At 38.9% G+C, this 13,941-nt stretch overlaps 1 protein-coding gene across 1 annotated transcript in view; it reads left to right on the forward strand.

Annotated features, from left to right (window-relative positions):
* Nucleotides 1-13,941, forward strand: part of LOC142760530 (chitin synthase chs-2-like) — a 61,957-nt gene that overhangs the window by 24,507 nt on the left and 23,509 nt on the right. Inside the window, exons 7-13 of the mRNA XM_075863726.1 lie at nucleotides 242-422; nucleotides 1,798-1,902; nucleotides 2,148-2,289; nucleotides 4,374-4,574; nucleotides 9,925-10,209; nucleotides 10,397-10,576; nucleotides 13,252-13,639. Of these exons, the coding sequence (XP_075719841.1) occupies nucleotides 242-422; nucleotides 1,798-1,902; nucleotides 2,148-2,289; nucleotides 4,374-4,574; nucleotides 9,925-10,209; nucleotides 10,397-10,576; nucleotides 13,252-13,639 (1,482 nt within the window). The remainder of the gene's footprint in view (nucleotides 1-241; nucleotides 423-1,797; nucleotides 1,903-2,147; nucleotides 2,290-4,373; nucleotides 4,575-9,924; nucleotides 10,210-10,396; nucleotides 10,577-13,251; nucleotides 13,640-13,941) is intronic.

A 13,941-nucleotide genomic window follows, 5' to 3' on the forward strand; every position in this document is an offset into this window, starting at 1 on the left:
CAAACTAAATCTTTGCCCTGGGTGAAGGAAAACCTAGCTTTTACATGAACCAATTGTCTATATATATATACTGGTATAGATGTACAGTTTTTACAAGCTGTAAATCATTAGAACACTTTAGAATTTTGACTAGAACAGAATTTTCCTATGTGGAACTTACATGTATTAGGATGCATTGCAACTTTTTGTAAATTATTCTTTTACATGTGATTACATTCAATGCTGAAATCTGAATTCTTAGTGTCTTCACGCGCAACAAAAATCAAGTGTTTCATCATGCCAATACATCTGAACGCAGAACACAAACAATTATGTCTACACCATACGGTGAAAGGCTGTGCTACAAGCTTCCTTGTGGAAATTTGCTTTATGTTCATCTGAAGGACAAAAAGAAAATACGTCATAAAAAGAGATGGTCACAGGTAAAATAATAAAAACAATATAAAACTATGACCGTTTTTTGTTTTTATGTAATCAATGATGACTTTCATTTATACAATTCCTGTTCCACGTAAAACCCCCTCAAAAAAAAAGGGAGCACTCCCTCCGTCTGGAGAAAAAAAGGTTCAACCTGCAGAGGCGACAAGCCTTCTTTACTGTGAGAACGGTGAATCTATGGAATAGTCTACCGCAGGAGCTGGTCACAGCAGGGACAGTAGATGGCTTTAAAAAAGGCTTAGATAATTTCCTAGAACGAAAAAATATTAGCTTCTATGTGTAGAAATTTTTCCCTTCCCTTTTTCCATCCCTTGGTTGAACTTGATGGACATTCGTCATTTTTCAACCGTACTAACTATGTAACTATATATATTTATTTATTTTTTATTATACAGTATGTATATATATATATATACACAAATATATATATATATATATATATATATATATATATATATATATAAATGTCTATCAGTGTGTTTTGTGCAACTTTCGAAATGCTTATTATTAAAAATTATCTTTACTTTTTGAGCTACAGCTGCTTTGTATATTGTATACAGAGCAGCTGTATAGTGCGCAGAGACCTGAATCCATCAGGTCAGTGGGACTGACGGGTTAAGTGACAGCGGGTCCTGCGTATCCCACTGTTACCCATCACATCAAAGTAATGAACTTAGGTGTGATAGGTAACAGCTCAGTTATGCTGATCTGACAGATTCAGGTCTCAGCGCTAGATACAGCTGCTCTGTATACACTATACAAAGCAGCTGTATCTCAAAAAGTAAAAATTATTTTTAATACAAATTATTTAGAAGGTTGCACAAAACACATTGACATTTTTATATAAAAAAACAAACACGATTTCAAAGATGTACGTAGCCTTTAAGTGGGAAAGCAAAACACTGAGGCCCATTGAAAAGACCAGATGTTAAAGGGTAATTAAAGCTTCAACAAACTTCTGACATGTCAGAAGTTTCGATTGGTGGGGTTCCGAGCACTGAGACCCCCACCAATCACTAAAACGAAGAGGCAGAAGTGCTCGTGTGAGTGCTGAGCCACTTCGCTTCTCTTCGGCTTTTTCTGGAAAGCCGATGTATCTGAGTACGGGCTCATAGACTTTCTATTGAGCACGTACACCGCTACATTAATTTCCAGAAATAGTTTGATGAACGTTTAGTTACCCTTTAAGTAATTCCTTAAATGTTCGTTATTTTTCATTTTTGTAACCATTGCATGATTTTTCACAACAGAAAACCAAAAATTTGCAAAATGCTTATTTCAAAATATTGATTCAGTAAAATGTGATATGGAAATACAATATATTCAGTATAATTTTCTTTCTACATATTATATTTTCAGATAATGTACATGTACTATTTGTTAGGATGGAAAATGTATCGCAAATACGCACTATTGTCTGAACAAAATCCTGGTCAACAGAAAAATATTGAAAAAGAGCTACTGGTAAGAGAAGATCTGAATTAGTTGGGTAAATTATTCATTCATTATTCATTCTGGTTGTAACTGCGCATTTTCACAACACAACAAGGTTATATCGAGCGCAAGATTTCAGTATTTTTTTTTAGATGTACCACACCTATTGTCATTTTGAAATAAGGAATAATACTTCTAATTTTGTAAATAACATCTATTCATGTTCAGTCAATGTAAAATGTACACAGAGTTAAAATTTGTTGTTTTCTCCACAGAAAGCAAAATCAAACACCTATATTTTGGCATTAGATGGTGACACAGACTTTCAACCATCATCATTAATGCTTTTAATAGATCGTCTCAAAATGTACACTGGTGTTGGAGCTGCTTGTGGAAGAATTCACCCAACGGGAATAGGTATAAATAATAAATATACACAGCTGATTTTAATTTAGGAATGACCTCATAAGTGTTTCTGCTCTTGTGCTCTCGGTTGGCCACTGGGGGCACATCTAAAGGTGAGTTCATTCCATCTTTTCACTTGTTGTATGCCGTGTGGTGGTGTCTGTTGCTGTGGTGCTGCACTTGTGGGGGGGACGTGGCCCAGAGCCAAGATTGGCTTGGCCTGGCAACGGGGTTGCTTCTGGACCTCTGGGTTGCTTCCTCTGTGGGTGCGGTATTGTAGTGGTGGGCGCCGCCATGCGGTGCTGCGACCAATAGAGTAAGGACCCACTTAAAGGAGGTCACCGTGAAGTGGCAAGTGGGCTTATACAATTTGATCAAAACGTTAACAAAGAACGTCATGTTCGTTGATTAATATTGTGGATGTGCGGTCCTTAGTTTCTCTTCTTCAATTTCAGTATAAATAGTAGACTTGTATAATAATGATTTTACCAAAGTCATCATGAAACTAAAACATTGCAATACTTTTATAACTGTACTACTGCTGTTGGCATTAAACAACATAGTTGCCCATACATAAGAATAAGTTAAACCTTTCCATTGGCATGCATAAAAAATATCATCAAATGTTTAGTGTAGTGGTAATGATAATCTGCCAATAAAAATGATGTATGTCTAAGGCCTCATGCACACGACCGTATTTTTTCCCACCCGTAAATACTGGCGTAAATACGGGTCCTTGGTCACACGTATTCGACCCATTTTGCACCAGTATTTACGGACCCGTGCCCGTAAATACGGTTCCAGTGTCACCAGTATTCCACCCGTATTTATGGGCACGTTTTCGATGCAAAATTGCACTGCACTAATCGGCAGCCCCTTCTCTCTATCAGTGCAGGATAGAGAGAAGGGACAGCCCTTTCCGAGGTAAAAGTAAAAGAAATTCATACTTACCCGGCCGTTGCCTTGGTGACGCGTCCCTCTCTTGACATCCAGCCTGACATCCCTGGATGACGCGGCAGTCCATGTGACCGCTGCAGCATGTGATTGGCCTGTGATTGGCTGCAGCGGTCACATGGGCTGAAACGTCATCCAGGGGTGTCGGGCCGGATGTCGAGAGGGACGCGTCACCAAGGCAACGGCCGGGAGACCGGACTGGAGGAAGCAGGAAGTTCTCGGTAAGTATGTACGTCTTTTTTTTTTTTACAGGTTGCTCTATATTCTGATTGGAATTCACTGTCCATGGTGCTGAAAGAGTTACTGCCGATCAGTTAACTCTTTCAGCACCCTGGACAGTGACTATTTACTGATGTCGCCTAGCAACGCTGCCTTAATGACGGGTGCACACATGTAGCCACCCGTCATTACGAGAGCTCCATAGACTTCTATGGGCTGCCCGTGCCGTTATTACGGCCTGAAATAGGACATGTTCTATCTTTTTCAACGGCACAGGCACCTTCCTGTAAGAAAAAGGGGAAGGTACCCGTGGCCAATAGAAGTCTATGAGACCGTTATTACGGGTCGTAATTACGACCCATAATAACGGGAGTTTTTACAGTCGTGTGCATGGGGCCTTAGGCTGGGTTCACACCTGCGTTGTAACATTCCATTGTTCTGCTCTGTGAGAGGAGCAAAACAAGGGAATAATGGAAGCAACGGTTAAATTATATAAGCTGTTGATTTTCTAGGTGAGAATAAATGCAAAACACTTCTGCAGAGAACAAACTTAAAGATGACATATTTTGGGAAATTGTAAGACACCATTAAAGTTTGTTTGCTGAATTTATCATAGTGGACAATATGAAACATTAGGCATGTGCATATTTAGGCATCCTGGCAGTCAATATTAATTGTATATGTAACAGTACTGTATATATAATTATATATAATACAATACAAACCTAAAACGTAGCAATTATTTATTTCATATATAAGAATACTAACACTTTATACAGAATTCACAACCTCCAAAGGTTTCATGTAGCCAGTTGTACTCATAAAACATTCTTGCTTGCAGAACGCTTCTTGTTCACAAATATTGATTATGATGTATGCAAAGTAAAATAATGATGTAAAACTTGAATGATTTCTCTTCTTAGGACCTATGGTTTGGTACCAAAAGTTTGAATATGCTGTAGGACACTGGTTACAAAAATCTTCAGAACATGTGTTTGGATGTGTCCTGTGCAGTCCTGGATGCTTTAGCTTATTTAGAGCTTCTGCTTTAATGGATGACAATGTACTGAAAAAATACAGCAAAAAAGCAACAGAGGCCATTGAGTATATACAGTATGATCAAGGTACCAATTACTATTTTACTAAATACTATGATGTGTTATGTACAAACTAACATGCAGAAGAATATAGCAAGATATAAAAATAATAAGTTTCGAAACTTAGGAATTTAAGGAAGTTTTCCAGCGCAGCGCTTTCTGTTCTTACCACGGTTTCATTTAATTTCCTCCTCATGGCGGTAGTGCAGGTGATTAGGAAACGGGAAATTGGGACTTCCATTCTACTGATTAGGCAAAACCCCTGTAAGTTTAGCTAGGTTTGGTGGTTTACAGAGGACAAACTGCTAATTATTTATTTGGTTATTCTTTGCAATAACCTTTATAAATATCCAATTAGGTATTTCAAGTTCAAAACATTAACTGTAAATAAGATATTTATTTGACAATAGCCAGGAACCATTCTTTAATAAAGTGCTTAGATAAAACCAAAATGGTCATATTATTATGTTAAATGGGTTTCCCAGTGAGAATAACTTGACGGCCTATCCTCAGGATCGATCAGCTGTTTTGAAGGAGCCGCTGCTTCCTTTTAATTTCTGTCACTGTTCCGTACTGTGAATCGCAGAAACGCATTTAGCGCCAATTCGCAGTATGGAGTAGAAAGCTATTGCTAGGTCCAGTAGCGTGGAGCCCCCTCCTGCCCTGTGAATGTGCCACTTGTGAACCCCTATCTTGTGGGCTGGGGATTCTGACCATGTACTGACAACTCTGTCCCCCAACCAACCAGTGTACCCAAATTTGACCTTGCTGTTTCACACCCACCTGTTATTCCAGTTCATCCCACTAAGTTCTGCTTTATTGGCATATTTTATGTTCAATTTGTAGTCTCCTTGCCTAGGAAGTGTATCATCCATTTATTCTGTGTGAAGCCTATACCATCTACCTTCAAATTTATCTAATCTGGGCATGCATTACTTGACCTGACACCTCCAAAGAAGGGGGGGGGGGAGCTGCTGAATGACTTGACAAGTTCAGATGACAAGACACAGCTGCACATTCTAACTCTCAACTCCCTTGTTCTTCTACTGGACCAACAGTGGATGTCAACCTCAAGCTTGAGACTCAAAAGATCCTCCCTGAAATACAACAGTGTCAACCTGCACCTACCAACTGCAAAAGGGAAATTAAAACAGATATCTCTTTACTGAGGCAAGATGCTCAACAGGCACATGAGCATGTTCAAGAACAGCAAGTCCCAACACAAGCTAACCTGGAAGCTGTGTCTGAACATGTGGATAAATACAGCCAATGCCTGGATGACTAGGAAAACAGACTGCAGTCACTGTTTCAGAGCACTAGAACAAGGTTCTTCCCCTTTCAACTTCCATGTAGATCTGCTGATAAACACCAATGACAAGGATTAATTCTCCCCCATGTTTACCGTGGAAAGGGCACACCAAATCCCTGAAAATCAACCCCACTAGAAAATTTCTCCATTAACAGGACAAAGATATTGTTCTGCGCCTCACCCGACACCAAGGGCCACTCCGCTATGACAATATGCAAATTCAAGTGTTCCCGAGTGTCTCTCTGTAGGTCCAGCTGAAACATGCCCGATTCACCGCTGTCAAGAAACACATGTGTGTTGTTAACTTCAAGTACAATATTATGCACATTGGATTTAAGTGTCATAATATAAACATTTAATTATTCGTTTTTCAATTAAACTCATGGATGGTATTGTGTCTTAGAGCTCTCTGGATCATTGTAATCAATCTCAGACACCTGTGATAATTAGTTTGCCAGGTGTGCCCAATCAAAGGAAAACTACTTAAGAAGGACGTTCCACATTATTAAGAAGGTCACAGGTTTCAAGCAATGTGAGAAAGAAAAAGGATCTCTCTGCTGCCGAAAAGGGTGAAATAGTGCAATACCTTAGACAAGGTATGAAAACATTGGATATTTCAAGAAAACTTAAGCGTGATCATCGTACTGTGAAAAGATTTGTGGCTGATTCAGAGCACAGACGGGTTCGTTCAGATAAAGGCATAATGAGGAAGGTTTCTGCCAGACAAATTAATAGGATTAGGAGAGCAGCTGCTAAAATACCATTTCAAAACAGCAAACAGGTATTTGAAGCCGCAGGTGCCTCTGGAATCCCGCGAACCTCAAGGTGTAGGATCCTCCAGAGGTTTGCAAGTGTGCATAAAGCTATTATTCGGCCACCCCTAAACAATGCTCACAAGCAGAAACAGTTGCAGTGGGCTCAGAAATACATGAAGACTAATTTTCAAACCGTGTTGTTTACTGATGAGTGCCGTGCAACCCTGGATGGTCCAGATGGTTGGAGTAGTGGATGGTTGGTGAATGGCCACCATGTCCCAACAAGGCTGCGACGTCAGCAAGGAGGTGGCGGAGTCATGTTTTGGGCTGGAATCATGGGGAGAGAGATGGTAGGCCCCTTTAGGGTCCCTGACGGTGTGAAAATTACCTCTGCAAAGTACGTTGAGTTTATGACTGACCACTTTCTTCCGTGGTACAAAAAGAAGAACCATGCCTTCCGTAGCAAAATTATCTTCATGCATGACAATGCACCATCTCATGCTGCAAAGAATATCTCTGTGTCATTGACTGCTATGGGCATAAAAGGAGAGAAACTCATGGTGTGGCCCCCATGTTCCCCTGACCTCAACCCTATTGAGAACCTTTGGAGTATCCTCAAGCAAAATATCTATGAGGGTGGGAGGCAGTTCACATCAAAACAGAAGCTCTGGGAGGTTATTCTGACATCCTGCAAAGATAAGCAGAAACTGACCAAATACTCAAAAATTCAATGGATGCAAGAATTGTGAAGGTGATATCAAAGAAGGGGTCCTATGTTAACATGTAACTTGGCCTGTTACGGTTTTTTTTATTGAAAGAGCTTTTGATTTCTGTAAATATGACCTGATGCTGCAAATTCAAAAAATTACCATTTTAGTTCTCTTTACAACCTTTAAAATGTTTTGATCTCTGTTGTGCATAATAATGTGAAACAGTGCATTTTGAGTTTTTTACTTCTAAAAAAAAATCTGTTATCATTAGGAGATTTGTTCATTAAAATTTGCATTATACTCCAACGGTTGATGGCTTAAAGATTATACTGACTGTCATTTGCATTGACTATTTAGGAAAATCAGCGAAAAATAACATTTGCATAATAATTTGGAATGCGGTGTATCTGGAAAAGGTTTTCCCTGGCGCCTTGCATTCAGAGTTCGCTCCCTCATTTTCTGGCAAAGACTGTACACCACTGGACTGTAGGGCTAAACTAGGGAGTGGAGTCTAAGGGATTTCTAGGTTTTCACTCTTTCCCTCCATACAGATGTAGCCGTCTTAATCTTGACTTTTAACGCATTAAATATACAGTGGCAAGATCCTTTATCTTGACTTTTCAATGACTTTTATTGTGTGATATCACGCTGCAGCGAGTTATCAGAGTCAAGATAAAGGTGGCTACATCCGTACATAGATGTGGATTGAGGCATGGTACAGAAACAGCAGACAGTATGCAGCGTCAGGTATAGCGTATGTCAGGACAGGTGACTTGTATATGCCATTTTTTTTAGCTGTTTTCCCCCCTGCAGGCTCTATCGCTAATTCTCAGTTTTCCCTCAGTAAGAGGAGAAGCTGCAGCAGCATAGGAGATTATACAGAAGAAATTAACAGTGTAACTGAAAATCTCATACTGGTGTGGGTATATAAATGCTACCAGAAGCTGCTGCATATGTCTGTCTTTCTCACTTTGCTCCTGCTCTCCCCTCCGCTCTACATAGACTTCTATGGGTAGCATGTATGTCTCCTCTTTCTACCTGCTCCCTCCTCCTGCTCCCCCTCGCCATAGACTTATATGTGCAGTGTGTCTGTGTCTCTTTCTCTCAATTTACTCCCTTCACCCCTCTCTATAGATTCCTATGAGCAGCGTGTCTGTATCTTTCTCTCCCTGCTCTTTCCTCCACTTCCTGCAGTCTGTCTACTCTGTTCTGTAGACAAATTTTGCTAACAACAGGGGGTGTACAGCATATTACAGAAAGGGTGACACCTGGTGGCAGTAACTTCATTCAAAATTTGCATGGATAAAACAGCTAAATTTTAATAGTAAGTGAATATCAAAGTTGGTATATTTCAGCTATACTATTAGATCAGCATAAATGAACAGTGTAACTGAAAATCTCATACTGGTGTGGGTATATAAATCCTACCAGAAGCTGCTGCATATGTCTGTCTTTCTCACTTTGCTCCTGCTCTCCCCTCCGCTCTACATAGACTTCTATGGGTAGCATGTCTGTCTTCTCTTTCTATCTGCTCCCTCCTCCTGCTCCCCCTCGCCATAGACTTATATGTGCAGTGTGTCTGTGTCTCTTTCTCTCAATTTACTCCCTTCACCCCTCTCCATAGATTCCTATGAGCAGCGTGTCTGTATCTTTCTCTCCCTGCTCTTTCCTCCACTCTACATAAACTTCTATGGGAAGTGTGTCTGTGTCTCCTCTCTCTGTCTGCTCCCCCTCTTCTCTGCATAAACATATATGGGTAGTGTGTCTATCTGTGTCTCTTTCTCTCCATTTTTTTTATTTCTCGCCTCTCCATACACTTCTATGAGCAGCGTGTCTTTATCTTTCTCTCCCTGCTCCCCTCTCCATAGACTTCTATGGGCAGCGTCTGTGTCTCTGTGTTTCTTTCTCTCGCTGCTACATTCTCCTGCTCTCCCCTCCTATCTTCACTGATTTCTGATGGCAGGCTATGAAGAGACACCACCCCACTTCCTGCAGTCTGTCTACTCTGTTCTGTAACTAGAGACAAATTTTGCTAACAACAGGGGGTGTACAGCATATTACAGAAAGGGTGACACCTAGTGGCAGTAACTTCATTCAAAATTTGCATGGATAAAACAGCTACATTTTAATAGTAAGTGAATATCAAAGTTGGTATATTTCAGCTATACTATTAGATCAGCATAAATTGTTTGAAAAGTTAGTGTCTATTTAAGTAGTCCGTGGTCTGCTATTGCAATTGTCTTACAATTTCTGACATTCTGTACATATTTTCTCAAATTTATACATAGCGTTTTTCTTTGCATAATCTTGATATAGGTACATTGCATACGCCGGGTTTTTTTTTTGATAGATTTTGTAGCAAAGTTTTTATATTGTTGTTTTCTGTAAATGTCTAATAGTAACTGATAAACTTTTTTTTGCATGCTAATTACAAAGTTGAATTCATAATTTAAAAAAACTACTTAAAGTGCTATTTTAGACAGTTTTATTTTCTATGTTTTAAAATGTATTATTATTATTATTATTATTATTATTATTATTATTATTATTATTATTTACTATTACCATCTTCACTCACACCTTTTAATTATTGATGTTCCCAGGTGAGGATCGTTGGCTTTGTACATTACTCCTTCAACAAGGCTGGCGTGTTGAGTACAATGCAGCCTCCGATGCCTATACTAATGCTCCACAGGTATTCGATGAGTTTTACAACCAGCGCAGAAGGTGGTCACCTTCAACAATGGCGAACACCTTGGATTTGCTGAACAGTGGAAAACAAACATCAAAGAAAAATCCATCCATTTCGTATCTTTATGTCATATACCAAATACTTACTATGGCATCTTCAATTCTGAGTCCTGCTACAGTGTGCTTAATGATTGCAGGTGATGTTGAGTAACTCCATTCCTTATGTTACGTCAGTATTATTTTCTCATATATCATAGTGAATTACTTTATTTTAAACAATGGATAATTTAGCAAACTGCACGATATATGACAGTAGTAATTTGGGTGCATAGACGTATATGACTTGCTGACAGGTAACTACAATTTTTTGGTTTATTTTTGCAGGATCCTTATCATTTCTTTTCCAATGGGATCCTAATGGAAGCATTTTGGTTGCTATTATACCTCCTGCTTTCTTCACTCTAGTATGCTATATAGCAAAACCTAGCACTCAGATAAAAATAGCTGCATGTCTCAGTATTTGCTATGTATTTTTGATGATGGCAACATTTTTAAGCATCATTGGTGAGTGAACTTAATCTGTTAAATAATATGAATGGAATATATAAAAAAAATAAGTTGACTATCATTTTTATTGTTACATTTTTACTATGTATATGACTGCCTCAGTTTACACTGATTAATTTAAAGAAGACCTGTCACCTGCCCAAAAAACTGCAGCTGACATTTTGGTTAGATTGATGGCGCCTCACAGATTATGGCGCTTTTCTTTTTCATTTAGCCCCCATCGTTACTGAGTCATCAGTGCCGTTTGTTTTAGTGCGCGATAAGCAAATGAGGCCTTTGACTATCAAGTGGGTGGTTAACACCGCTCACTTGGCAAGGAGGAGTGTACTTTGCTGCTCTGACGCCATCCAATCATAGCGAACAGCTTCAGAACGGCTCATGTACTCACTACTGCCTATGCTGATGATCGTAGGCGCACCAAAGTACATTAATCATTCAGACGCTGTACGCTCTGTTTGTATGGTATCAAAGCACCAAAGTTTCTTCCCTCTTGGCAAGTGAGCGGTGTTAACCACCCACTTGACAGTCAAAGGCCTCATTTGCATACCGGGCACTAAAAATAACTGCATCAATATCTTAGGAACGGTGAGGGCTAGAAAAAAAATGGCAACATCTGTGAGGTGACAGTAATCTAACTGAGAAGTAAGATGTCGTTTTTTTGGGCCGGTGCCGGAACCTCTTTTCTACTTTTGTTTCTATGTATGTAGTTTTTACGGAACCAGGAGAGCCTGACGATTTTCTGCCCTCCATTCCTCCGCTGTTGGACCGCTCGGTGGACCTTACGTCGACGGGTCTACACAGTGGACAGTGTGGTAAGAGGGGGGCCTCTGGACCCCCTGGCTTAGGGGCCCGGTCGAGACTGTGACCTCTGCGACCCCTATGACTACGTCACTTGCGCTGGCGGTTGTTCTGCATACGGGATCCATGGAGACGAGCAGGACGCTCAGTCTCCTACTTTAGAGTTATGAGCTGTCAGCAGCATGGACTATAGACAATCTATGCTGCTTTTAAAAGCAGAATTGGTCAAATAAGTTATTTAGAAAAATGATTATTGTGTACACACCTGCACTATAATTGTTTTCAGTGAAAGTAGAGGTACAATTTAAAGATTTTTTTGTCTATATAGTGCAGCATAGGCTGTGATTAAACTATAATGCAGTAATGCAGATGCTCTTGTGCAAGCCCTGTGTATATCTGTTTTGTTAGTTGATGAGCCATTTATGGGTAGTCTGCCATCTTGATTTCTTCTGCTTCTCTGATATGGTTCCCTTAATGCAGCCTACATTTCTTATGATGCCTCTGACTTTGCAGAGGAAGTGGAGTATCATTACACTGCACTTGCCCTACTCTGAGTCCTATCTAAGGGCAGCTAATGATAGATCAGAGACATAGAACTTCTGTAATCACACTGCAGAGTCTTGGTGTATCATTTGTAATGCAGCTTTAGCCTGTCTCCCTTGCCTCCTGCTTTTGGTAGATTTTTCACTCAGTCTTTACACAGGAGACAGTGAGGAGCAGCATTTTATAGAAATACACTGGACACTCTGCACACAGCACTCACAGATAGTATATACAGCAAGTGTGAGTCAGGGAAGTTTTATAACTCTGCAGCTAATCATTGTGTGGACTCATTTACTTTACTATTGAACTCTTGATCACTTAGATAAAGATTAAATTAGTTCTTTAGCAGCACTATATGCATAGATAGACAGACAGAGGTATAAGGAGGATGGAGCTGGGTGGGGAGAGGAGGTCTCTTAGAAATGCCAGGAGGGATTTGATAGGTGATGATGTAATCCTGTAGGCCAAAGAATGTCAGCCATATATGAGAGCAAACAGAAAATCAGCAGCACTGGGTTAATAACTGTAATATAATAGGGCTGACATCAGAAGACCAGATTCGCAGTCCCTTATATCCAAAATGAAGAGCAAGACAGCACTTTTTTGTGTAATGGTCCTGTTTATTTCACCCTTAGCATCCTCTTAGCTCTGACTAGAGTCATTCTCAAGCATGAGAAAGGCTCTAACCAGAGCTAAAATGTTGCTAAACAGGACCATTGAAAATAAGTGTGGTCCTGCTCTCTTTCTACATTTTAGCCATTCAGGAGAGACTGACCTACTGTTTACACATGAGAGTATGGTCTATTTTGGTGGTCAGACTGAGATAGCATGATATAGCTGCCCGTAATGAAAGAGTTCAAAATGAATGGATGCAACTGAGATGGGAAGAAAATAACACTGGTAGAATATTGCTAGTGAGTTAGCATTGTATGTGCCTTTTTAAATTATATTTAAATGATTAGAATTATCCAAATGTTTGTTTTTTTATACCTTTCCTATGCAGACCAATGTGTTTCCATGCAGACAAACTGTGTTTAATCTGATCCTAATAAATGTAAACTTAGACATTTATTTTTTGTAATAAAAATGAAATTATATTTACACTTTAATAATACTTTAACAACAATCCCCTTAAAAGTTAACAAAAAGTAAATTAAAATAATAATTTTATAGCAGTGTAGTATGTTAGTTTATTGCACATGGTAACATTGTATTTTCAATTGATATCTTGTATTTATTAATTTCAAATGTTAAATAAAAATTAATAATGTCAAAAAAATATATATAAAAATAAATAAGTTTTGAAATTAGATTTTTTTTTTGTTTTTCAGGTGATCTAGTCAGGCAACAAACCTTCATGACACCCACAGGACTATTTCTAATCTCGATGAGCATAATATATGTCATAACAGCTTTGTTACACCCTCAGGAATTTTCTTTATTGATATATGGGCTTGTATACATTTTATGTGTCCCAAGTGGCTATCTTCTACTAACAATATATTCTTTAGTCAACATGCACATTGTGTCCTGGGGAACTCGAGAGACTGTGGCACCTAAAGACAAAAATAAACAAAGTACAAAACGAGTCAGATACCAAAATACCTGTAAGTGTCTCTGCTGGAATATAGAACTAAAGGTCCATGACTCAAAATGTGAGGTCAAAGAAGAAAAATCAGATACCACAGATGATCAAATCAAGATTGTGGATGCTAAAAGGTAATATGCAAATCAGAAGATATCTTTAATCTTTTTGCTCATTTCTATCATTTGACTGGATCATTCGATTTTATCCCCTTCCTGCCGCAGTCATTTTTTAGTTTTCTTCATTTTATTTTTTTTTCTTCCCAAAAAGACATAACTTTTTCCATCGACAAAGCCGTAAAAAGAGCTATTTTTTTGTAGGACGAGTTGTAGTTTTAAGTGGCACCATTTAATCTATCATATAATGTACTGGGAAACTTTGAAAAACTATTTTGAGGGGTTAAATGGAAAAAAAACACAATCCCTCAATTTATTTA

This window comes from Rhinoderma darwinii, chromosome 4, assembly GCF_050947455.1.
Source record: "Rhinoderma darwinii isolate aRhiDar2 chromosome 4, aRhiDar2.hap1, whole genome shotgun sequence".
Taxonomy (NCBI): domain Eukaryota; kingdom Metazoa; phylum Chordata; class Amphibia; order Anura; family Rhinodermatidae; genus Rhinoderma; species Rhinoderma darwinii.